The sequence below is a fragment of the Pseudonaja textilis genome, chromosome 4 (genome assembly GCF_049901715.1).
Source record: "Pseudonaja textilis isolate UNSWEBS1 chromosome 4, rPseTex1.2, whole genome shotgun sequence".
Taxonomy (NCBI): Eukaryota; Metazoa; Chordata; class Lepidosauria; order Squamata; family Elapidae; genus Pseudonaja; species Pseudonaja textilis.
The window spans coordinates 35693695-35720850 of NC_141993.1; the positions used below are offsets into that span (position 1 = coordinate 35693695).

General features: G+C 36.4%; 1 protein-coding gene across 2 annotated transcripts in view; it reads left to right on the top strand.

Annotated features, from left to right (window-relative positions):
* CPXM2 (carboxypeptidase X, M14 family member 2) overlaps window positions 1-27156 on the top strand; it is a 96631-nt gene that overhangs the window by 867 nt on the left and 68608 nt on the right. For both annotated transcript variants that reach the window (XM_087932565.1, XM_026704930.2), the window contains exon 2: window positions 17588-17689. In XM_087932565.1, the coding sequence (XP_087788691.1) occupies window positions 17588-17689 (102 nt within the window). The remainder of the gene's footprint in view (window positions 1-17587; window positions 17690-27156) is intronic.

The following is a 27156-nucleotide window of genomic DNA, read 5'->3' on the forward strand; positions in this document are numbered from 1 at the left end:
CTATTACATTTACAAGGTAGTATAATCTCAAAACCTAGTAATTCTCTCTACTATTTTAGGAAGAAATAGCCTTGCTATCACTCTTTCTTTGGTCTTTTCACTTAAATGTTTTCAGAAATGTTTTCTCTGTACTCAGCTTGCTTTTCTCAACTACAGATGACATCTACTTTTCTGTTTAATATAGAGATACATATGAATGAAGTTTTGTTGTTAAATTCATAAAGAAGGAAGGATATGCAATTTCTTTCTAGAACAACATATGGATTTTGTCTTGTCTCATATGAAAGCTCTGCTCAACAACGATCAAAGGGGATATTAGATAAAATTCAATTAATGTGAAACAAAAAACACAAACAGATACAAAATAAAAGACTGCAATCCAGTTTGGACATTCATCTCTGATTTTAGCAAATATGTTATCATCCTCACCATCCTCACTCTTTCTATATAATGATGTTTAAGATTTTAAATGTTTATGTTGCTACAGAGTACTAAGACAACTGAAATACAATATTATGTTCTGATTTTTTTCAGATTCTGGTTTTATTTTTTTGAAAATATACTTTTATATTAATTTTGTTCTTTGTTTTATTTCTACGGTCCTGTAAAAAAAGATGTTAAGTCTTTCTAACGACAAACAATACAATGTCTTTACAAGGCGGTAATAAGAATGTAACATTTGTACTTCATCATGAAAACTGTCATATACATCCACATCAAATATTAAAAATAATATATTTAAGAAAAATAATTGAATGAATTTCCTCCCATCAAAGTTCTTAAAGGCCCCTTGCTTGTAGGCACTAACAATGTGAGTGCAAGTGTTTTACTCCTGTATTACTCCTTACACTTTTCTTTGATTTTGTTCCTGAACAACATGCTTAAATGCTGGACAGTTGGCACAATAGTCTAGCACTGTAGGACTCTTGGAATGTGTTGGCACATCGTGGACTGTTACATAACCATTAGATCTTGAAATGGTGTATTGTTGGATTAGTCTCATCTCAGCAAGAGACTTTGCTGCTGGAAGTGGAATGACAAATTACACCTGCCTCCTCAGGTCCATCTCTTCAGATGAAAACCAGACACATTAATATGCTGTTTTAGATAGCAATGTAAAAAAGCATTTATGCTACCCTTAAATGGTACTTCTGTTGGCCTAACTATGCAGGGTAGCCATGAATCTTAGCATAAGCAATGGGAATGCTGCCATTTCTTACTGTACAGCATCTTCAGGAAATACTTTGTGCACAAGTGATGTTTAGAAAAGCTCTTGCGTTGATTGATTGGATAGATTCCTCTGGACAAAAAAAAATCAGAACAAATCCAGGGATATTGTTTATATGAAGGCATAAAAGTGGAGAATTATGTAGTTAAGCAACAATTAATCTTAACTGATACCTTTGGTTCCAGATGTTGAGTTAATGGTCCATTTCTGTAATAAGGTATTTAAGAAAAACAGTAGATTAAAGGCTAAAGAAGATAATTCAAGTGGCAAACATTAAAAATGCCCTCCATTTCTTTTTAGCTTTATGGGGCTAAATGCATGTTGAATTAATTAGGTGTTTGTTGCAAGCAATCAGTTGGGTCTATGCTGGAATGAACCAAAGCCAAGGAATAAGAATTAGGAACATGTGATTTATCATTTTGTTGACAGCTGTTACTGATCATTAGTTTGCTTTGAATCAGAAGTGAACTAAAATTTATAATAGTCAGAAAGTTACAGCTTCTTCCATGCAATGCTCACATATGATTAGTGTGTACTCCAATAAAGATGGAAATCTTGAATGCAGCTGTTACAGACATCATGCTCACAGGAAGTGGATAGGTTTTGCTTTAGTTTTATTTCTGTTGACTTGAACAAAAAATGTATTGTGATGGGAAATTTAATTTACTCACATTCAAAACAAAGCCAAAAGAGCAGCTTTCTGCTTACATAGTCACAAAAAGCTGTGATCAGAAATAGCAGCTTTCCCCAAGTCTATCAACTGTACGCTTGTCAACTGTAATAAATTTGTTCTGCATCAGAGTGGCAAGAGATCTGAACGACCAACTAGTTGGTTGCAGTAATTGGCTAAATAGGGCTGAATATGGAATTTGAGGGTTGCCATATTGGTATGAGTGTCATGACCATGACTACCTTTCCAAGTCTTGGAAGCCTCATGACCACATAACTTTGGATACCGGGCCTCCTTTTAATATTTGTAGAAGTCTGAATTTTTTCTTTTTGGAGCCCCATGCTGATAATGGGCAAAGTTAAATAAGAGATCAGCTCTTCTTTCTGCCCTTTCTGTTTCTTTTTCCAAAGTAAGCTGCTAGGGGAAGAAAGTAACAGTCTTGCCAAAGGTTTGACTTGATTACTTTCAGAAGGCTTTTGAAAATAATTTCATGAACCACAGAATCTTTATCTGTGCGTTATGGGATGAGAATTAAAATGAAGATTTGGCAAGCATTTTTAGTGAAGGATATAAAAAGGTTGCAGAATGGAGAAGGGGAAACCTAGATTCTCTTAACACATGGCTGACCAACTTTCAAAAGATTAGAGGCCATTATGCAGTAAGGGTAGGGATAGTTGGTGAAGTTATAGCAAAGACATGATTTCCCATTGTCTTTTACTCTTTTTGATTATTTCTTTGTTATGTTTTCCCCCTTCTTCTTTGGTGCTGAGAGTTACAAGCAGGAATGCAAGCATCTGAATACAGAACAACAGACTTGGAAGGAATCTTGGAGGTCTTCTAGTCCAATCCTTTGTTCAAGCAGGTGATCCTATACCATTCAGGCCAAGTACCATTCTGGTCCAATCTCTTCTTAAAGCCTCCAGTGATAGAGCACCCACAATTTCTGGAGGCAAGTCATTCTACTGCTTAATTGTTATATCAGGAAATTTCTCCTTAGTTCTAGGTTGTATCTCTCCTTGATAAATTTCCTCTGTTCTTGTCTTGCCCTCAGGAACTTTGAAGAGGTTGATCACTTCTTCTCTATGAAAGGCTCTCAAATATTGAAAGACTGCTATCGTGTCACCCCTAACCCAACTTTTCATCAAACTAGACATACCCAGTTCCTGCAACCATTCTTCATATGTTTTAGCCTACAGTCCCCTAATTATCTTTGCTATTCTTCTCTGTACTCTTTCTAGAGACTCAACATCTTTTTTGTATTGTGGCAACAAAAATTAGGTGCAGTATTCCAAGTGTGGTATTACAAAACAGTATAAAGTGGCACTAACACTTCATATTAGTGAAGTGTTATTGACACTTCATGTGACACTAATATTATTGCTCTGTTGATGCAGCCCTCTGTAGGACTGCATTGGTTATTTTGGCAGCTGCAACGCACTGCTGGTTCTGGATGGATACCTTCTCCATTAACATGTTAAAGAAGCTTCCAACTTCACCAAATGGAGTCTGAATCAAATTGCTGAAATTTGGTGACAAAATGATATAGTGATGGCACAATTCTAGGCCAATTTGAGGATGGGTGTGGGAGGGTAAGTGTGGAAATGGTAATGAGAGGCCAACATTTATATTTTCACCTGTACTTTTATCGTTGTATTGCATGAAAATTTGAGAGTGCAAACTTGGGGTGTTGTGTTGCTGCAAATTGGGTGCATCCTATGAGTGGTAGATTGTCCACCTGTCCTAGCGTATCTAAGGCCCATGAGAAGGACAACTGATGAATGAGATTTACACCAATATGATCCATCAGTATCATTTTTATATACTCCCATCCATACCAACCAGCTTGTACATTCTTTGTCTTTAATCCTCTCACACACGTGCATCCTTCCATGCCCTTAAAAAGAAAAGGTAAATCATTCCTTCTTTTCCTAACACCTTATAAAATAACTATTAGGTATCCCTTAAAAAAGAAAAATAAAGGACTTATTTCTTCCCTCTACTGCTCACCAGAGAACAAATACAATCTTCTTTTTTTTAAAAAAAAAATTGTTCTCCATGCATTTTCAACATTTGCTGAATCTGCTGGCTGACTTCATTTAGGAGGTGGTGCTCCAGTAAGCTGTGAAATGTTTTGGAAAAAGATTTATTTCCTCCTGCTGACTGAAAAATGGAGCAGGGAGGAATGGAACAAGCAGGTTAAAAAATATTTTTCTGGTAGGTCACTAAGAGTGTAGGCCTGATTAACAACTTTGAAAAAACATTACCTGCTAATCAAATCTAGAGATTGAGTGATGTTTTAAAGTAAAATGGAAAAAAATAACTTCACATCTCTATCTTAGTGGCCTGATACTCAATGTTGTCTTTTTTTAAAAAAAACATCAACTGCCTAAGAGCTAGGCTTTGTATCAAGTTATGAACATATGGAACATATCATGAGAAATGTGTGCAATGTGTGCATGGATAAATGTCATTTATTGTCTACAAACATAGACCCAATAAGCTTTCAACTGGTGGGTCCATATTAGAAACTGTTCCCACATCCTTTATAAATCAGGCCTATATTTCATAAGTAGGCACACTGGTGCTTCCCAGATATGTTGAATTTCAATTCTCTTCTCATTTAGCATGAAAAGCGCTAGGCAACTGTGGAAGCCTGTAGACCCAAACATCTGGAGAACATCTGCTTGATATGCGTCATAGGATTATGGGAAGGATTATTGAGATGATGGTACATGAAAAGCTTTATACATATTTAGGCAATATCTCCTAAATCCTAGTTGCCAGATGCTACGTTGCTCAATGGGGCAGAAGTTGATGTTCAACACATCTGGGAACCACCAGGTGGCCTAGGTCTGAAATACATCATTTCTCAGTCTGATTTATACAGGATGTGGGAATAGCTGCTGAGATGGGACCACCAATTAAAAGGTTATTGGGTCTATGTTTACATATAATAAGTGACATACATCTACTGATACATACATTTCACATGATATATTCCTTAGATATACAGCTTAATAGAATGCCCTAGCTTATATTGTGGTGACCATTACCCTTGTTAGCAGAAGATGATGAGAAACATAGTTCAGCAACTTCTCAAGACTCAAGATTGTAAAATGCGACAAGAGGTTTTCCTGTCCTCCATTCTTTACAGTGTTCTGATCAGAGAACTATCCAACCATAACATAATCTCTTTGCCTTTTTTGTAAAGATTTTCTTGGCAGAGAAACATCGTATAGGATGAATACTATGTTTTCCATCCAAGTAAGCCTAGGACAAAAATATCTAGCTTGCATTGCCAGATGTATTTCATTTAAGGGAACATTCTTTATTCTACAATGCTTCCATGCCAAATGTTTCTTTTCCATACTATTACCTTCCGCGTCCACAAAAGGCATTTCAAATGATGTTCCTAATTTTTTCAGCCCCTTGAAAAGCCAAAAATGCAAATTTTTATAGAGCAATAAACAATAGTTCTTTATATTGTACACGTGCCATTATCCCAATTAGGTTGGGTCAACTGGGAATTCTGACAGTTGCTGTCTCATCTGCAGGCCACCTGAGAGAAGAAGGATGGTGAATGTCAAGAGATGGTCTTAGGGAGTATATATGGAGATCAAATTTAATTGCATCCTTAGTTTTCTCTGTGTTATGCTGCATGACAACAAAGCCTTTCTATTTTAGAATTAAACAATGTACACTTTAAAGGACTTTAAATATAGGTAGTCTTGACTTGCAACCACAGTTGGGACAGGGGTTTCAGTCATTAGTTGTTGGGGTCATGGCACCCATATGATTGGATCTGATTTTTTTTTGCAGTTTTTCAATAGTTGTTAAATGAATCACACAGCTCTCCAGAAAATCATTCTTCTGAATGGGCCTTTTTTGCTGTAAACCGGCAAAAAACACTATAAACATCTCAAATCATGTTAACATGACATTGGGATGCTGCAACCAACTATAAATGTGAGCTGATTGCCAAGTGTCTATAAGGCAGTTATGTGACTGTGGTGGCTGGGTGGCTGGGAACACACACAGCCATGGAGAAAATACTCTTTCTGAGGTCATGTAACTTTGAAGTATCATTAAACAACTGTTCACATGTTCAAGCCTCCATAGAAAGGAGCATTACTTAGTGTACAAGATATGCCTCATCCTGCTTAGAAAATGCAGTCTATTTTGTCTGCCTAGACCAGTAGTTTTCAACCATTTCTTTAGTCCAGACCCCCTTTAAATACCTTTTGTGGCCACGGACCATGGCCATGGACCATCAAGACTTAACTCAAGATTTAAATCATAACATTTCTTCAAGCCTCTTCAGATCCCCAGTGTTCCACAGGTTGAGAACCACTTACCTAGATGATATTCCCTGGGGAATCTTTTCCACTAAAGGCCCCTTTTCCTCAGAAGGTAATCTGGAGAAAAGGCCAAAATCAGAAGAGGTCAGGATACTGTAAGCCTTCTCTCCTGACACACGTTCTTTTGCTTTCTCATACAACATATTTATATAGCGATCCAAATACTAATAAAACCCTCAGTGTTTAAGAAAAGATAATATATAATATATAAATCAATTAAAAAACCCAATAAATTGAGGCTCTATGTATAAAAACCCATACCAACAAGATGTACCTACAAACCCAGGCTTTATTAACATTTCGGTTAACAAATCTCTGGAGGGAGGTTGAGATCCACAAGGGAAACATCACGATAGAGAAAGTATGCTTCCTACCATCCGCCAGATAACATTACTTCATCGAAGAGAATGGGAGAAGGTCCACTTAGCGGTTTATAGTGGAACAGGTATGTAAAAACCACAGGGGTCAGGGTTATGAGCAGGGGTGGGTTTCTATTGGTTCTGTCCACCTCTGTAGAACTGGTAGCTCTGAAGAGGAGCAGACATAGAACCGGTTCTATGTCTGCTGCTGTTTTGGCCCACCCACCCATCCAGGTTCTTATCTGACCTTTATTTCCCGATTTTTTTCAACTTCAGCTGCCGTGTGAGGCACAGCTGCAGATAAAAAAACAGGAAAAAAGGGCTTTTTGAAAGGCTGCTTCTCTGCACGCAGCATGCTGATGATGATTTACAGGAGCGCACCGCAGCGTGCAGGGACGCACATCGTAAATCACCAAACCTCGTAAGTGACCGAACTGGTAGTTAACCCTGTCAGATCCCACCCCTGGTTATGAGTCACAATTCAGATTCAGACTCTGAGTCCGATTCTGACAATGGTGTGCCAACTGAGTCTGTGGATTGTCAGCATTTGGAAACGTCAAGCCATGATACATCTGAAGAAGCTGAACAATCCCAAGCATCTCTCCTGATCAGCTGGAGCAGTCAGATGATGAGGCACAAATTCCAAGCCATAGATCTTGATGCATGCAGTGAAAAGCAGAGCTACACCGGTTCATGAGGCTTCTCACTAGGCAAAGGTCGAGGCCTGAGTAATTGCAGCCAGCTGGCTGCAGTCATATTTATGTAGCTGTTTTGCCTTAAGTTTTTATTGAAAACAACCAATTGGAATTCTAGTTCATGACTCCAATTCTTGTGTTTACTTACTCCTGGACCCTTGACTATTGGACTGGCTAGCTAACTGACTTGGCACTTTGAATCCTGCATTGAATTTGGACCATTCTGAACCAAACAAGCTTCTAAATACCATTCAAGAACAGCCCCACAGAGACTGCATTGCAATAGTTCATTGCTACCACCTTAGAGTCACTCATCCAGAAAAATGGCCTTAATCAGCAGCCGAGAAGGAAAAGATAAGTAGTTTTACAAACAGCTTAAATAAACTCTCACACAATGATTTTGTAATTAGATAAAAGCCTCTGTGAAATTAGGTTAACAAATGTATCAGATTCTAGGACTACAGGCTAACCATTTCTGTCATACATTTAGATCCAGATTTTTCTGCTCTTTGAAATTGCAAACTAACAACCTTGTTCAAGGTTTGACTATTTCATGCATCAATTTCTTGCTACAAGTTCCTCCTATAAAAATATGTCCTCCACAGACATGTACACTAAAAAAAAAAAAACCTACAGGAACAGTACATGTCTGGAGAAAGAGAGAAATTGCTAATTAGTAAATTTCAAACGAAGAGTATGCAATGGCTCAGGGATTAAACACACTGAACCTTGTTACCTGAAATGCCGGGTTCAAGACCTGAGCACTGTGCAATGGGATGAGCTCCTGTTACTTGCCCCAGCTCTTGCCCACCTAGTAGTTTGAAAGCATGAAAATGCAAGTAGAGAAATAGGTACCACTTCAGTGGGAGAGGTAACAGCGTTTCATGCGCCTTGGTGTACAGTCATTGCTTGGCCATATGATTGTGGAATGATCTTCAAATAATACTTTCTCTCTTGGCTAAGAAACAGAGATGAGTCAGACACAGCTGGACAGGGGAAACCTTTACATTTAAATTTAAAACTACAGAAAGGCCTGTATGAATAAAATAGGATTCTGTAACTGGATGGATAGATTTCAAGACCTTTTTTAGGAATTCTCTTCATCCTATAATTAAAAATTATGGGAAGCAGCTCCATATATTGCATGGATGATGTCCTTTCACTCATTTGTATATGTCCTGAGTTGGTGGGTAGCAGTGATGGGATTCAAATTTTTTTACTACTGGTTAGGGGTGCGTGGCTTGGTGGACATGGCTTGGTGGGCGTGACAAGGGAAAGATACTGTAAAATCTCCATTCCCACCCCACTCCAGGGGAAGGATACTGCAAAAATCTCAATTCTCCCCTACTCCTGGGGGAAGATTATTGCAAAATACTTATTCCCTCCCCACCCCGGTAACCTGCTTTCCAGCTCCGTTCTCCTGTGCAGGGCAACAAAAGAAAACCCCGCTGGATCAGCTGGGACTTGGGAGGCAGAGAATAGATGGGGGCAGGGCCAGTCAGAGGTGGTATTTGCTGGTTCTCCAAACTACTCAAAATTTCCACTACTGATTCTCCAGAACTGACCAGAACCTGCTGAATACCACCTCTGTGGGTAGACATCTGAAAGTCTTTTGATACGGTAGTTGTTAGAATAATTTATTTATTTATTTATTTGTCAAGTGATTATAAGATAACAGGTATAAGTATAAACATAGTTATGAATACATGAAATGGATACATATAAGAAAAATAAAAGAAACAATAGGACAGGGATGGTAGACATGTTGGTGCACTTATGCACGCCCCCTACAGACCTCTTAGGAAAGGGTGAGGTCAATAGTAGACAGTCTAAGGTTAAAGTTTTTGGGGTTTGGGGAAGAAACCACAGAGTCAGGTAGAATATTCTAGACATTGACCACTCTGTTGCTGAAGTCGTATATACAAACCCACATACTTAAAATTTAATTATAAATTAATTAATAACATAATTAAAACTTAAAACCAACTTTTTAACATCCATGAGTAAACATTTGTCATCAGAAATATGGCTCCCAGTTATAAGGGAAGAAGACACACAACAGGAGGTTCACCTTTCAGTGTGATATTCCTCTCTTTCATGTAATGCAGATGAACATACCTGACAAAAACTCTATTGGCCAACAACATTCTGGAATATTGGGGTGGGATATACTGGAATATTCCAGAAGACCATGCTAGTGTTGAAGTTACCTGGTCTCTAATTTTTTCTCTTCTATCTCTGTTATTTGCTTGATCAATGTTTCTCCTTCCCTCAACCCCTTTTCTTTATGTGAGAAAAAAAATAAAGATGAAAGTATGTTCAAATAATTTGAAGCCTGTCTGGTTTAAAATCTGGGCTACTTTCTGCCACAAGGAACTCAGCAAATTGGGACTTGTTGCAATGGAAAATGCTAAAACAAGGTAACAGCCACCTATTATGAAATTATGCTGAATAGGCTTTTATATAGAGAGATGTTATAATATGTTCTATTTGTTTGATTTTTTTGTAAGTTTGTTCCAGGTGGATGAAATAGAAGTGTTAAGAAAAATAGTAAAAATATTATCCTGAATTCATAAATGATAGAAAATTACTGGGAAGATTGAACTGTAATTATAAATTTATCTTCCCACAAGCTAATTAGCAGAGATGACAAATCTGTTTATTTCCATCTATATCACATCCATGTATTTTCAGGCTCAAATCTGTTCTGTCTTGTTTTCATGTATTTTTTATGTAAATGTGTTTTTTTGAATCTTCTCTAGTATAAACATTTTGAATTAATTATTTCTGATATTCTTTCTGAACAACTTTTTCTCATGCAGGTATGATACAGATAATTGTGCTTAATATGCATTTTTGTACATGGTTTTACACACTTGAAAATTTATAGGAATGTGCAATCTGGAAAATTTCCCCCAGCACCTGGTTTAAGAAATGCAAAATTAGTTCACTTAAAATGCAGGTAGAATGAATTCTCTGCAACAGCCTATCAACTGCTGTATTCCCAAAGGCTTACACCTCCCCACCCGGAATATACCAGTATGCATTTTCTTTTCCTTCTAAATATATCTAGCCCTCATGGGTTGTAATAAATATCTGATCAAAGATCATAAAGCAACATAATTTCCAAGTGCATTCTTGAAACACAGAATAACCATGACCATTGGAGGAAAAGGCTACCAGAAAAATTACTTTTGCTGCATTCCAAGCCATTTTACAAAATATCTTAAGAATGTGACTGGGAATATCCAGGCAGAGTTATTAATGGCAGTCCTTAAAAGGAAGATTAAGGGCCATAAATGAACAACAAAATCCTGAATGAGGGTTCAATATTTAGGATTTAACATGAAATGTCTCACTTTTGTAGCTCTCATGTTAGCCAGTTACTAACATATTTCAAAGAATAGTTCAGTGGTTTTTGGTTACCAGTAATGTATTCCTTGGTCCATCGCAAATTTCTGTTTTGCTGTGCTGATGAATCACATGCTTGTTTTGATTCTCGAGATCACTGCCAGATAAATCAAAAGCTCCTATACTTTGTGCTGACTTCAGCAGCACATGTGCTAAAAGCCCATCTAAGTTGCAAAAAAAAAATCTAAATTGGCATCTTAAGTACTCTATGTATATGTGAAGGAAACACAGTTTCTTTGTTTGTTGCCCAAAATGTATTTAAACTAAATCTAAAGTTTATAGTTTCAAAGACAAATTAGGAGGCCTGCCATGTTGCAAAAGACCAATCCCAGCTTTCAGTTTGCTTTTGCAATCTTTATTATTGCTGTTACTCAAGACTTAAGTAATCAGTACTTTCAGATTAACTTTTGGGATACCCTTATGGGAATAATTTGTCTTATCAACCAGTAGTGGGATTCAAATTTTTTTTATCACTGGTTTTGTGGGCATGGCTTGGTGGGCGTGGTCTGTTGGGCGTGGTAGGGATATATATTTTCCAAGATTCCCTTTTTGGAGAGGGATTCAACAGGGGCAGCTCCATTTGGGCATAAGCGCTGCTGAAAGGGATATTTTATATCACTCCCACAGGACTGCAGAAGTTGGTGCACCCAATCTAGCCTAGGTGAAATCCAGACAAAATTTCAGTATGAGAATGGAAGCAAGATAGTGATAGCAATAGCACAGTGCTTAACTGTCACTTCAATCTGACAAGATCTTGACATATCTTTCCAGGTTGCCAGATTTTGTGTCAGCTGTCTTATCTATGACTGAAATCACTACCGATTTTGGTGACTGTGATCTGTATTATTGTTATTTTATTAATATATATTTATGTGGTTTTATTGTATTTTATGTTTCCTTTTAGTTTAATTTGTCATTATAGGTGTATGTATTTTTATTGTCATGTTCTACGGCCTAAAAGCTATAATCAAGGTTTTTGTTTAAAACACATGTCAATAGATCAGGTAAAATGGCCTCCAAAATGCCAGTGTTAGCCAAAGCAAGAAAGTCTTGCTACATTAGCCAGCATTGTCCTCCCTCCCAACATGACAAGTAACATGGTACATTGGCATGGCACGTCATCAGTAGTTTTGATCCACCACACTGAATTCTTCTGCTTCAAATAACCCACCACCATTATTCTGCATGGTATTTACCAGTAGGTTGATCTGAAGTCAAATGTGTACCTACTAGCTAGCAAGTTTGGGGCAAATTATATTAAGCGGGAACTTCCCAGTATAGCTTTTCCTTACAGCAAGAGAGAAGTACTTTGCCTGATATATCCAAAATCTTGTAGTACTTGATTCACAGGGCTTTAGGTGGTGAATGAGAAGTACGCTAGGTTCTCCCTGGTCAAGCCTCCTTAACCCACAGATTAAGATTTGATAGATTAATAACTTCCTGTCCTGTTAAAACTGCTCTCTCAGCCTCAACACAATTCTGTGTTAGAAAGAACAATAGGTGGATATTTTCCCATCAGCAGGCGAAACTGCCCTGCTGTCAACTATTAGGACAATCCTACTCACTGGCCTCATTAACAAGGCAGAATAGAACAGGGACTGACTTTGAAGACAGAGGAAATGTATGCTGGCCTCCTTTTTTATGTCATGGGTAGAAAGACAGTACATTAAACCAGCTGTCTGGATGTGTCTTTAGAATGCATACCTTGGAATTGTGGTATTAATACGGCTATTGGCTAACAATGCTTGGAAAATAAGCTATTTCCCCTAAAGCTTGGGAAACAGCTTGGCTTCTTCTGATGTTGGTTTTAATTTAAATCAGACTCAGCTATGCTCCAGATATCACCGAGAGCATAGTAAGCTTTGCGTTCCCTGCCAACACTGTCTCCAGTGAGTGTCTAGTTTCATTCTGTCCATCTTCTAATCCCCACCTGATTTATTGTTTTAGCAGAATTCTGAGAGCCCTTAGTGCTGTTTTTGCCACTGGTTTGGCTGTACACCAGAAAAACAGAATAGCAAAAAGAACATTTTATTTGAAGCACATATTGTGAATGGCCAAGATTTGTACTTCTGAGCTTGGAAATCTTGATCAATGTCATAATAATGACAGTAATAACAATGGTAATCTTTTTTTAAAAAAACCAGGAGTTTCCCACACATTTATCTGCTTAGCTTCCTCTTTAAAACTTGTGTTGACACAGTAATTCCAGCTTTTTCTCATGTTTCACTTGATTTCCCCATTTAACTGAGATATCTACTATAAATTCACTATCCCATAATTATTCTACATTGTAATAAAATAAAATAAAATAGCCTTTAAATGGAGGGGATAGGGAAGCCAGGAAATAATGATTATCAAATGCCAACTCTGTTGTCTTGCAGAAGATTATGATGGTTCCATGAGTATCCAAAAAAGAATCAGAGAAATTTCTGGTAAAAAATGGTGAATTGATACTCTACTAAAAGCGGGAGACGTTACAGCTAAAAGGCAGCTGGATGCTGGATCCAGACTGCCAAAATTCTCTCTGCAGAAAGGAGAGATTTATTTGAGATTGCCCATAAGTACTCCATTCTTTTTTTCTTTTCTTTTTTTGTCAGTAGATGTCAGGAACTGACATTTTGGGGCCTCTTGAAAACTGCTGGGAGTTGCGGGATAATCAAGCTCAGAGCCACTAATACAGCCTGCTATGGACTTAATGTTCAACCAAGCCTCACTTTTTTATTCAGCTTCATGTTTACTTTCTTAATATTATTACAGCTTGTTAAAGAAAATTTTCAGAAGGTTCAATTGTGTTTGTTTTGTGAGTTCTCATTTAGTCCTTTAAAGAAGAAAATTGCAAGCTTTATAGGATTTACAAATGAAACTAGATCATGATTTGATAATTAGAAAAGATGTACAAATATATATATGAAGATGCGATTTTATCTCCAGTGAGGTTTAATGGACTTTTTATTGGATTGGATGATGATACTTCGAAAATTTTGTTTACCTGAAAGTGTTATAAAAGTGTAAAAGAAAAGGTTCCAAGTGGGCTAATTAATATAACTTGTATAATATATTGTTATTACAGATAATCATTAACATATTTCTACTGATTAAGATAGAGTGAAGTTTTAAAGATTTTATTATAGAGGATGAAATGAGATCTAGGATGAAGTGATTTTTAAGATTATGGTGATAAACTGTTAATGTTGACTATATTTGCAGGGGAGGAAAAGAGTTTTCTTTTTTTTTCTTTTTCCATTTTTTCTTTTTCTGCACTTCTTTATTTTTTATTTTCTCTTTCTTTTTTTCATATTTTTATTTAATGTAGAGCAGGGGTGTCAAATTCATGTCATCATGTCATCGTCATGTGACGTTATGATGTCTTTTTTTCCTTTGCTAAACTGGCATGGGCATGGCCAGTGAATGACACATCTGGCCTGCGGGCTGCAAGTTTGACACCTCTGGTGTGGAGTGTTAATTGTATTTTAATAGCACCATCCTTGGTAAACTAATTACCAAAAATTCAGATAGAAACATGGAATAGAAATGGGGCATTTTTCTAACAGTCAATCATAAAACAACAGAATGTAATTGCTAAAAGGAAGTTCTACTTCAGTAATATGTTTTTAGTTCAGCCCCCACTGTCCAATGTGGAAAAATGCCAGACCTCTGAAATCAGCATCAACTTCCATTAATGAAGAACCCACCTCTTATTTCAGCCTTTGTTCCCTTCTTAAACTGTTCTTCCCATTAGGAATGTTTTCCTGATGTCCAGTCAAATCTACTTCCTTGTAACTTAAACCCACCCTTTTTTGTCCTTTCCAACTCTGAACATTTTTGCTATGTTTTCTATATTAGGGGTCTCCAATCTTGGCAAACTTGTGGACTTGTGGACACCAAGAATTGCTGCCTGAGGAATTCTGAGAAATGAAGTCCATAAGCCTTAAAGTTGCCAAGTTTGGAGACTCCTGTTCTATATCACTGTCCTCAGATAATTGAAGATAGCTATCGTGTCTCTCTGCAGTTTTCTTTTCTTCAGGCAAACATATCAATCATCTCTCGTCATTGTAACTCCTTCCAGGTCTCACAAAATATTGGTTGCTTTTCTCTGGACAGACACTCTCTGAACACCTAAATCCTTTTTGCATGAACCGTTGACTAATAAGGTCCTTTCCATCCCATACTCATGCTGTTTATTTTTCCTATCCAAGTGCAGAATGTTGTGTTTTATTTCTGCTAAGATTCATTTTGCTGGTTTTTGAACAATGCTCCATCTTATCAAACCTCTCTAAATTGTGCCACTCTAAATCTAGAAAAGACTGTCCTTTAAAGTGCTGTTTTCTCCTATTCTTGTGCTGTCTGCAGATTTGATATATTCTAAGCCCTTATCAAAATCATTTATAAATATATTGAATAGTAAAGAGTCTAAAAAATCCCTATGTTATGTTGCCCAAATTTCAGTCTTGAAACAGAACCATTCACAAAACTCAATTCTTTACCTACTCTGTATCTATCTAATAGAAACATAGCCCAGTACATTTTTCATGTTCCTCACTAGAATCTCAAGGTAGATTTCTTGACTGCTTTGCTGAAGAAAGCATTCACTATGCCTACCACATTCTCATGGTTACTTTTATCAAAAAGTCAGGTTGGTTTGTTGTGATATGTTTTGTTAAAGTTATGCTGGCTCTTGCCAAGTGATGTAGTTTACAATAACCTGAGTCCTACGGCTCATCTCATTTGAAGATAGGGACAACACTTGTTCTTCTCTAGTTCTCTAGCACTAGGCTTATCCCTCAGGATTTTTCAAAAAAATCATAGAAATAGGCTTCAAATGACATTGACAAATTCCTTCATGAGTCTCAAAAATAATTATTCTAGTTCTGGAAATCTGAATCCAGGGGTGGGATTCTACCAGTTCGCATCTCTTCGCTAGAACTAGTTGTTAACATTCTAAGTAGTTCGGAGAACCGGTTGTTAGAATAAATTACTGGCTTAATCCTGTAAGGAAGGCAGGAAGGAAACATTCTGGTGTTGCCTCTCTATTAACCCTTATCACATTCTTGGCAGGACTAGACTTCCTGTCTCAGGAACGTCTCTGGAGGTTTTTCCCCCTCCTTTGCTGGTAGTTTGCTTGTGTGGAGTGACCATTCAAAGTTACAATGGCACTGAAAAAAGTGACTTATGACCCTTTTTCTCACTTACGACTGTTGCAGCATCCCCACAGTCATGAGAGGCCAGACGAGGAGATGTGTGCCTTGATGTGAGTGATATTGAGTTGGCCACACCCAATAACATGACCACCAAGCCATGTCCACCCAGTCACATGACCACCAAGCCATGTCCACCACCTAAGCCACACCCGCAGAACCGGTTGTTAAAAATTTGAATCCCACCCCTGTCTGAATCCATTTGTGGTCACCAGGTATTCTGGAATAAAGTCTGCATTTATTTTGGATTGTTTCAACTCCAAATGGTCTGTTCTACTTGGAAATCTGATTTCCGTTCCATTTTCTTCTGGGAAACTACATTTTCATCTTTTTAGATACTAAAAGAGTGCTGTCGTATGATCCAACCCCCACCTAGTTATCTTGTAAACTGTAGATTTAATTTTATTGCTTCAAAAGTAACAAAAAAGTGACATATTTGGGAAATTATGAGATCCCGAAGTTCTTTCTATATGCTTTTAGATTCCATTTCTCCCTGTAGACCTGGGATTACATCCGTACACTGTATCTTTCTATATGTGAACCAGATTCTGATATGCAAATCTTCCTTCAAGAAGAAAATATAACAAAGCAGCAGCAGCAACAATGACAACAACAACAACAGCAACAACTGGCATGTTTTCTTCACCTGGTGGATAGAACTTAATAACAATGTTATCAATATTTTATCTATTTATTTATGTATTCATTCATTCATTTATAGTCTGCCTTTATTAGTTTGTAAATAAGTCAAGGCAGCAAGCATACTTAATACTCTTTCTATTTTTCCCATAATAACAACCCTGTGAAGTCTGAGATAGAGGACTGAGGGCTGAGATAGAGTGACTGGTCCAAAGTCACCCAGTCAGCTTTCATGACTATATGGGACTATATCTCATGGTCTTTCAGTTTCTAACCTAGTAGGTGTCTCTCTCTACCAAACAACAATCTGTTAATGTTACTTGAAATTCCTAATTTCTCTTCAGTGTTGAAGTACCTGTAAAACTCTTCAACTTAATAACTTGTTTGTAACAAATAGAATTCTACAGCAGTGGGGGCAGGATTAAAGTTGGACAGCTTGAGTGGGAAACAACAAGGAGTGATTAGCACTGTAGGTGAATCTGAGAAATTGAAAAGACTCCCCAAAAGAAGCCAGTGACACAAATATCTACATTGTTGCTAGAAAAATTTACTTTGGCTCAATGAAGTCCTTACCTTTCAGCAAGCTAATCAGTCCTGGAGGATGAAAGTCTATACAGGACCAAAATAATAATAAAAAAACAACATGGAATTGGTACCACTTTCATTTGGGAAGGAAGGAGGTTTTGTCCTATTTTTCTTGTTTCATTTTGCTTGCTTGGAATGATGTTTTCCACCTCTGGCGCTTATATACTTTAGAGAGTAATTCTGATATACTGGGATAATACAAAAAGAAACTAACCTGAAGATTGTTGAGAAATCACAGAATCCCCAAGGATTCCCTTTGCCTTTTTCTGAAAAGTATCCAATGTTTATCTGTTTTTGAAAACTCAGGGAGACAAATGTGAACTCTTTACTTACTTTTTACTGGGAATTATGGTTCTTTTTTCATTGTGTTCCTTATGTTCCTCTTTCTGTTTGATACTTTATATTTGGGGAGGATTAATATCATGTGTTTCTTTTTTCTGCTGTCAGCTAAAAATGGTAACAAGAAAGGTGAGAAAAACAAGAAGAGCAATGAAAAAACACCAGATGGCGACTATGAAAGGCGAAACACTGATAAAGACAGCAGAGAAAGTAAGTGAGAATGATTAAAGGTTTGTTTGCACTTCTTTTTGGGGTGAACCCTTTCTTGGGACAAATTTTAATGAAACGAGAAGCAATCCCAAAAATAAATATTTGATCTTATGGAATATGGAGATGATTCATTACAGTGGTTCCTTTATACATAAGAACTTATCAAATTTCTTTGTGAAGTGTAAGAAAAGCACTTTAAGGTTAAAATGGATAAACGTGGGAGAAAGTGAAGCTAACAAGCAAAGGACTTTGAGTGTTTTGCTCTGGATTTATATATTGATTAAATTTCAGAGGAATAAATCAGAATAAGTCAGATCTCAAAGGCATTCAGATCAAAAGGAGTCAAAATTCAAACCTTCAGAAATGATTGAGCAGTGTTTTTTTAAAAAAATATGTAGACACGGACAATGCTTTTTTAAAGTGGCAAGCTTCTATGGAACACAAAGAGCAGAGAAGATAAGCAAGGTGGAGGAGGAAGGGGGAGTAATTTTGCAACTGACAGCTCTAGCTTTTAATTGCAGTATCTGCTTTAAAAGGATCTCCCGATTATAGTGATCTGTGTTGAAGAATGTTGACTGTTGAAGTAATATATTATATATTACTGTATCAGTATTTCACAATCAGAAAATAGGAATGTGACTATTTCAACCCATCATATTTGGCACACTTATTTTTAGCTGTTCCTCTCTGCCTGTTCCAACATACATTCTATCCCTTAACCCCTAATTAAACAAGATGGTATTAACTGGATGCATTTCCAGGAATCAACCTTTCCTTGCAGAAGTTTCTGATTGCACAATTTAAGTTTAATCCTGGCCCTCCAGCAGGCTACTTCAAGTTATCAGGACAGTACAGGAACCAGTGTTAAGTCCTGAGTCTGTTGTGCTTCTAGGGATATAGCTCTCAATTACAGCTTGCTGTTCCTTGTTGGCAGATGAGCACAAAGATGTTTCAGGCAATCAATATATGTGCCTTGAGGCTAGGAAGAAGTGCTTCTTCTATCTCTCAGTTTTACGTTGGGTTTAAAAACCCTCCATGTACTCATAATGATGGCAAACCAACACACCATTTTGTACAGACTTCCTCAGCTTGTCTTATTGTATCATACTGGTTTATCCAGGGACTGGGCCAAGATAGGAATAAGGAGTAGGCTCCAGTCCCCTGGTTAAAAACCCTATCCAAGAAAAATTAGCACTGTGCTACTGCCTTGGCCCCAACACTGTCTATTTCTATGCTGAAGAGTCCAATTTGCAGAAAACATCCTTCCCCATTCTTGCAGCGGGTGGAAGATGGGTCCAGGCATAATAATCAGCATAATTCCCCATATGGAAAAGTGAGGAAAATTGGGGCAAGGAAAACAAGGGAAGAAAAACTATGGATCTATTATAAATGAATAGAAATCCGGGTAAAACATGGTGAAGATGCACTCAATTTTGATTTATTTATTATTTTAAAATTAGATTTCTATGTCACATGTTTCTGCCAAACGTCTTCATATTTGGCACAGTCAAGGGATTTATATGGCCATCCACAAAAGGAAACACATGTGAAAATTCAGTCTTTCATGGTGGGAATCAGAATATTAAAGTGCATTAGCTACTATCAAGTACAGGGAAAAAGGGGCACATCAAAAGAGATTAAAGTTAAAGCACAATAAGTTTTTGGTTAAATCCAGAAAACTGAGTGAGGAGCTAGTTCTCTACTCTTTACAAAAAAAACCTGTAGCATAAGTTGACCTTTACTGTGTATTGGCCTTTTCCATAAATTAGTAGATAGTATGCTTCCAGACAACTGCATATAGGTAAACATTATAAATATTTAGGGTGCTCTCAAACATAACAGCCATTGTACTAGAAGAGAGAAAATATCTGCTTTTCAAAAACAACAATCACGGAATTTGGTGATTTTAAAAAAAGTTCTTTTTCTCCGTACAGTGGTAGCTTTATGAAGGATGACAGTTCTGCCCAGTTCTTGTCACCTTTTGGAAATATTCAAAGTTTCATTATTTTCTGGACACGTGCACAGTAAACTATGCAGATGCTAACATTTTTGCAAAAGGTTGGGATTATTTTATGGTTGATTTGTATATAATATTTAGGAAATTAATATCAAAACCTGCAGCAGAAGGAAACAAGCAGCTGGGATGACTGGACAGCCAATTATTCCTCCTTTAATCTCCTGGGAGATTAGACTTTATAGATACATTTTGAACTAACTTTGACCCTTGTCTAAAAAGCCAAAGCAACATAAGGTAAACATTTATCCTCCTCTCACCTTTTGAGAAAGGAGAGAAAATAGAAAGGAGTGGGAGGAATCTCTTCCCTCCTCTGGTTTTTAAAGAAACCAGAGCAGCAGTGAAGACACTGCTACCAATAAACTGATTTCTGGTTGTATTGTGAGCCATGGTGGAATAGTGGTTAGAATGCAGTATTGCCAGCTGACTCTGCTCACTGCCAGAAATTCGATTCTTGCTAGCTCAAGGTTGACTCAGCCTTCCATCTTTCCAAAATTGATAAAATGAGGACCCAGATTGTTGGGGGCAATATGCTGACTCTGTAAACCATTTAGAGAGGGCTGTAAAACACTGTGAAGTGGAATATAAGTCTAAGTGTTATAGCTATTGCTATTGTGATAATGGTGTCAAAACATCATTATATCTTGTCTCCAGTTCACTCTATGTTTGTCTTATTGCAATATAAAAGAATGCTGTGTTTGTTTTGATATAGCACAGTATTTACATGCATGCTTTAATTAACAAGATAGCTCAGTCTAACTTTTATGATCTTGTATAAGTACATTTAGATCATAATATTGTATTTTGGAAAACCAGCAAGAAATAAAAATAAACTTATTACTATTCTATCAATTTATATCTATCTATCTATCTATCTATCTATCTATCTATCTATCTATCTATCTATCTATCTATCTATCTATCTATCATCTACTTACCTTCCTATCTATCATATCTATCTAATCTACCTACCTACCTGTCTAGCTCTCTAACTATCTATCATCTATCAGTGTAGGGCTAGTATTGGAGTGATTCAAGTTCTAGGACTCCCTTAGGTAAGGAAGTTGGCTGGGTGATATGGACTCTCTCTCATCTCTAGACCTGGAAGTCCAAAACCATTTATTTACTACCCAACACTAAGCCAACATAGTAGATTATGGCCCATATTCTTAAATGAAGAGATCTTCAGTTTAGTTGATTGCTACAAGTTTTACTGCTCGCAGGAGAACCTCCTCCTTAACTTTTCTTTTACTGATAAAAATGAAAAGTAAATTATCTTTAGGGCTGAATTTCAGAACTGTGATCCACCTACCGTACATGCAACCAAGTTAGAGGCTGATTTAATAATTTGAGAAGTTTGGTGCATTCAGATTTTCATATTAACTTATTCAATGTATTCTTCCTGGATCATTATAGAATATGAAATTGGAAGTTTAGTATTTAAAGTAATCAGAATTCTGCAGTTCAGTTATCTAAATAAAAATACAATTTTTGGATTGCATTCATTTGTAATACAGGAAGGAAGGACAAAGAAGTCAGATACAACAAAGAATTTGAAAAATGAAAAACTACACAACCAGATTTGAAAATGTTAGAACTAACGGGAACCATTGTTTATGAGTAAAAGAGTATCTTCCGTATTCTAAACTATCCACTGGTTTTCTCCACTATTTTGCTGAAGGAAATTTCTTTTCTCTATAAGTGGTGATTAAAAGTTCACATAATCCTATGATTAGCTGCCTGTTTCTCTTTGAAATAAGAGCAGTGTTCATTAGTTACTAAGATAATAAAACATGGATTTAGACATAATTTATTAAAAGCTTTTTTATTGCATCCTTGAACCTTGGTTATAAGCCGTGGAATAGTCTAGCACCAAGAAAATTGAAAATGCAATCTTATGTATATGTGCTACAAATCTCACTAGATCCTTTGTCTTGACTACAAGTGGGTGTGAAAAAGACTTTGCACCATAATCATCACCATATTTTAAAATATACACAAATCCACTGTAGTTAAAGCTTATTTCACAATCCTATTCTTCCTTATATAATTAAGGTTTTTAATTAATATAGCTAGAAAAACTGAAAAGAACCAAAATAACTCGAGATATTTCAAGCCTGACATTTTAGAAGCTGAACAAAAAAAGATTTCTCTTTTCATCCAGTGTGTTAATAAAATTGAGGTCTGTCTGAACTGAATGTTTGAATATTCATTTTTTGACTTTCTACTTTAGGAAAATTGTTTTGAAGACTTACTTATGAACATGCTGGCTTATTATCAGGCATAGCTGTTCTAGTAGCTGTGGATGCTTTAGTAATGCTTGACTTAATTCTGCCCAGAATGGCAATTAAAATTTGACTTGCCAATTGCCCAAGCATTTACTTTCCTGTTTTATGAGATTAGTTATTTGCTAACAAGCTGCTATAGGATAAGTAAATTAAAAACTATATACCTATAATAATTCCCTAATTCATATATTTATTATTTGTTGCATGCAATGTTGAATGGAGTTGCTGCCCTCCCTCAACTGTAGAGCTTAGATCTGTATAGAGAAAAGTGAAATTGGGGATAAGGAAATTGTGAAAGACACTATAAGAGAGAGAGGGTCATGTTTGCTGAATGAAAACAGCTTATTTTTGAGATACACCTTGTTCTTAGTTACATAATGTTGAATCTGGGGCAGAAATCAGATGAACTGGACAAATTTCCTACATATTTGATCCAGTATGCTAGATTTCAATAACATATATGTACCAATAACACTTCCCTAAATGCATACATCATCAAGGATAATGTTTAGCATTTCTGGTCTACGCTAAAGCTCTAGGCATTTTCAGTTAAGCTGCAGTAGCATATGTATGCCTTGCAGAGATTTCTTTATGATAGGGATTTTAAATAATTTCTTATTGCTTTTAAAATAATAACAAAAAAGGAAAGAAGCAAAAGGAATAAAACACAAGAATACATACATTATCAAAATAATATGTAAGAAGTACTTAAAATAAATGAAAAAATATAACAGAAAAAAGATATAGAGTATAATATATTGTTAAAACAATAGCAGTTTCAATTCTGTATAATTATCTAATACTATATATAGTGGATTTATTAAAAGCAGAATCTTTTATATTCTGGTTAGGTGGTACAGAAAAAATATGGCTGAATTGCTTCCTTGAATTGCCACATATACTGCTTGCTAATGCATAGTTTTATAAATCCCCTTTAATTAACTTGTACACTTTATCATTCGTTAGTGTTCAATGAGAATGAGAATAAAATTTTATTCATCGTGCAAAGCTATATTAAGACAATAGGCAGAAATAAGGATTTGCTGGCAAAAAGCAAAGAAAAACAATTTGAAAGAGAGGAATAATCCTTTTCCCCCCAATTGATTTGGATGTAGACTACTATTATTTTCCTAACCATTGTGTATCTTTCTTTCTCCTTTCCCCCTCAGTATGGATTGTGTGTTTAAAATTTGTGATAGCTTCTTCCTTTTCATGAAGACTCTCTGTCACTCATGAAATAAATATCTAGCATTGGTGTGGAAAGGTTTTTTAGTCAGGTATGTTGAAAAGTTAATTGGCCAGAATATATTATGAATGGAATAACAGCTAAAAGCAGGGAAGTGAAAAAACAATTTGTTTGGAGTATATGGAGCCACAAAGCTTTCTTAATTTTCTGTAATTTCTTGATTTTCTGTAATTCCTTACTCTGTATCACCAAATAAAATTAGATTTCTAGCAATCTTAAATTAGGCCAACACTACTAAGTTCTGATCTATAGAGAAAAAAAACACAAAGTCCCCCCAAAAATCTACCACCTTCTTGCTGACTATTTTATTTTCCCAAACATTGTTGGTGACTGTCTACTCTTGATCTGATACTAACCAATGCATAGAGAAGAGCTGGCTGAAGACAGCACAAAGATAGGAATTCAGCAAATATTTCAGAAGACAGTATCAAAGTTTAGGAGGTTCATACAAACTACAACAATATGCAGACACTGGGAAGATGAATTTCAACAAGGACAATTGCAAAGTTCTACAATTGGTTAGGAAAACTCAAAAATATGAATATAGGTTTAATAATGATACTGACTTGCAGGACATTCAAAATGGAACTAGGGTTTATAGTGGAACCCAACTATGTATAAGCCAATAATATGATGCAGCTTCAAAAATATCGATCTAGATCATTGTTCTAGTCTGTTCTGCTCCTTGAATATGGCATTCAGATCTGGGCATCTCATTTTAGACAGTCCAGAGGAGAAAAGTCTATATTACATTATTGAGATGATCTCAAGGAGACTTCCAGATCTTTACATTCTATGTTTATTATTTATTATTTTCTTGGCATAAAAATAATATTGCTGACAGAGTATAAAAAACATGACAAGTTCAAAAGTACCCAGTTCCTAGGTTATCTTGTTGTATAATATGTGGAGCTAAACTAAATCTCTTGAGCCTTAGTTTGGAAAATAAATCTCATGGAAAAAAGATTTACTGGAAATTCTTGCTTTCAAGTATCTTAGAATAACAGATGCCCAGCATCAATTAAGAAATATATAAATAAAAGGATTGACTTCCACATTCAGCTGGAATCCAGAAAGCAAAGTGATGTGAACTCATTTGAAGCCCAATGAATAAAGCATTTTTTTTTCTAAATAAAGTAAACAACATTACTAATTATCTCACTGATGTTGTCATTATGGTTGTTTATAATTACATAAATGGTTGACATAAGCAGAAAGAATGAGTGATCATTTTCTCATATTTTGAAAAAGTACTCCACAAATACTTCCAATACATCAAAGTATTCATTTCTTATGTTATGGAAAACTGCACAATTCAACTCTACTCAAAGTACATAAAAACATAAGGAGTCCTTGCTTAACAATCCTAATTGGGATCAGCCACTCTTGAAAGAGACAAGACTCCTCAGTTTCATATCTTCAGATTTTATATCCTTCCCCCTTCTTTTGTAATGCTCAAGTGCCTGCTTATTGTCTTGTCATTTTGCAAGTAATGTGATCACAGCACAGCCTGAGGGTGAGAGACAGACTATGCAAACAACTTATTCTCTTGAAATCTTCTTGAAACTTTTCCACTCTGTGATGGGAATGGAAGACAAAACAAAAAACAAAAAAACCCCAAACCCAACAATTTCTCTGTCTCTTTTGCCTGACCCCCTCCCTGCAGTAGAGGGATCAGAGAGGGATTTCAAGAGAGTTCAAGTTTGCTCTCTACATATTGAACAATGCAACTGCACCTGCAGTGGGAGTCAGGCAAAGGAGAAATTGCCTATAAAAATCTCTTGTGTTCTTTCTCTCCCCCACCTTTGCAGAATGGAGCAATTAGATAAGGGATTTCAAGAGCATATGTAAGCTGTTTGGACAATGTCCCTGCAGCTCTCAGCCCCAGGCTACAGGCATGATCACATCGCTTTTGATGTGAAGAAGAACAAAATGGCTTACTTTCTTGAAATCTGAGATCAGTCACAGGTCATTGTGTATTGTAATGATGACACATGACTGAGAAATGTCATGAAGGTCATAAATAGTCATAAGTGAGCCGTAAAGTTAATATTTCAGTTCCATTATAAATTTGAATTATTGATGAATAAATGGTCCATCAATGACGACAACCTGTGTAAAAGCTGTGCTTTTGTTAATAATATCAGCTACTCATAGCTAGTCAAGGTCAAGTAGGCATGAACTACAGAGATTTGGCATCTAATGTTTGGCTGGAAATTCTAAGAATAATGTTAAGCCCATGGTGTGCTTAACTCAGGCCCGTGGGCCTGCCCTGGAAATAGCAAAGGACCAGCCTGCGGTGCCTCTGCCAGTGAAAATGTAACTCAGGAGGGGTACGTGCAGCCCTCCCAAGTTCTGTTTTCACTGCCGAGGGTTGCAGGAGGCCATCACAGCCGAAAATGGAGCTCAGGAGCCTGTTTTCACTATCAGAGTGCTCCGTCCGCCACAGGCATCCCTGACATGAATGACATTGAGCTGGCCATACCCACCCTGTCTATGCCTACCCCAGCCCCCTGAGGTCAAACACAACCTTGATGCAGCTTTCAATGAAATCAAGTTTGACACCCCTGCAGTAGAGATTTCATTAAAGCAACCACTCTCAGTAACTTCCCTTCCACCTTGGGATTAGATCTGCTTCTTTCTTCATTCTTCTTCCAGACTTCCTATAGTTTCTCACAAATAAGTAGCTGAAGATGACATGGAATTTCTGAGAAAGAACTTTCCAATCCTGGTATTTGAAATTAACATCCAGGTGGCAGCTGGGAAATATCTGTACATATAGAAAAGACCGATAAATATATTTTTAAAAGAAAGCTTGGTTGATTATTATTTGTGATACATTAGACATTTCCTGAGCATCTTACTATATAAGAGGCTTATAACTATTTTCAATAATCTATATATAACAATTTGATTCTGTGAGTGTGTATAGGCTTGTTTGAATTCATTTTAATTAATTGAAATTGGTTTTCCCAAAGAATTACATCATCTAACATAGAAAAAGAGCATTTTTATCAAGCTTCTTCTCATCAGCTTATTCCACAGTTTCCTTCATAAACACAGTGTGTTTGCTAATTACAGTTATACAGCTGAAAATATAATGGTCCAAAATGTGAGTCTATTTGTAGATTTTATTTAACTGAGCTGTCTTTGCAATTCTGTCTGCTTTTTTTGTCTTGCAAAAATAAGATAGCTGTCATATATGTACCAAACAATGCATCAGCTTCTTAGGTTGTAACTCTATCCACCTCTGCTAGATGACAGAAAAGTCTGTGGTTGTTTTTGGTAGCTATGATTTCAGTTAATTATGAAAACATAACATGAGTTCTAGCACTGAATTTAACAACTCAAGTTGTCATTATGTAAATCGATGGTGAATTTTCCAACTTGTGATATCAACCAAGGTGGGTTCTGCATGACTGACTGGAAACTCAAATCACTTTTATTCTGGGAAAATAAGTGATGTACTTTAAAAAAAGGTTTTAGTTTAACCTTCTTGTGATATTTCCATGGGTATTTGTAAAGGAGAAGGCAGAACTGGGAACTTCAATTCAGATGTTCTGTGAAATATATTCTCCATCTGTTTCAACACAGAACATAACTATCATTCTCTTGTTTGTAGAACTGAAATTTTGGTTAAAGATACAGTTTTTCCCTTAAATAACCTTTATTGCCAGTAATATAGAAATGTTACATCATTTCAGCATTTCATCTCTTAAATGCTCCAGAGTCAACATTGCTTACAAGAAAAATTAATGCATCTTTACAAAATAAGGGGAATTGAAGACAGTCAGTAGTCAAAATAACTGGCTTATTATATCAGTCAATGACTGGATAAATCTTCTGTATATGACTGGACATGCCATCAAGATGGCTGATTGTAGCTGTAATTCCTCCTCATTTCCTCCACAATTCTATG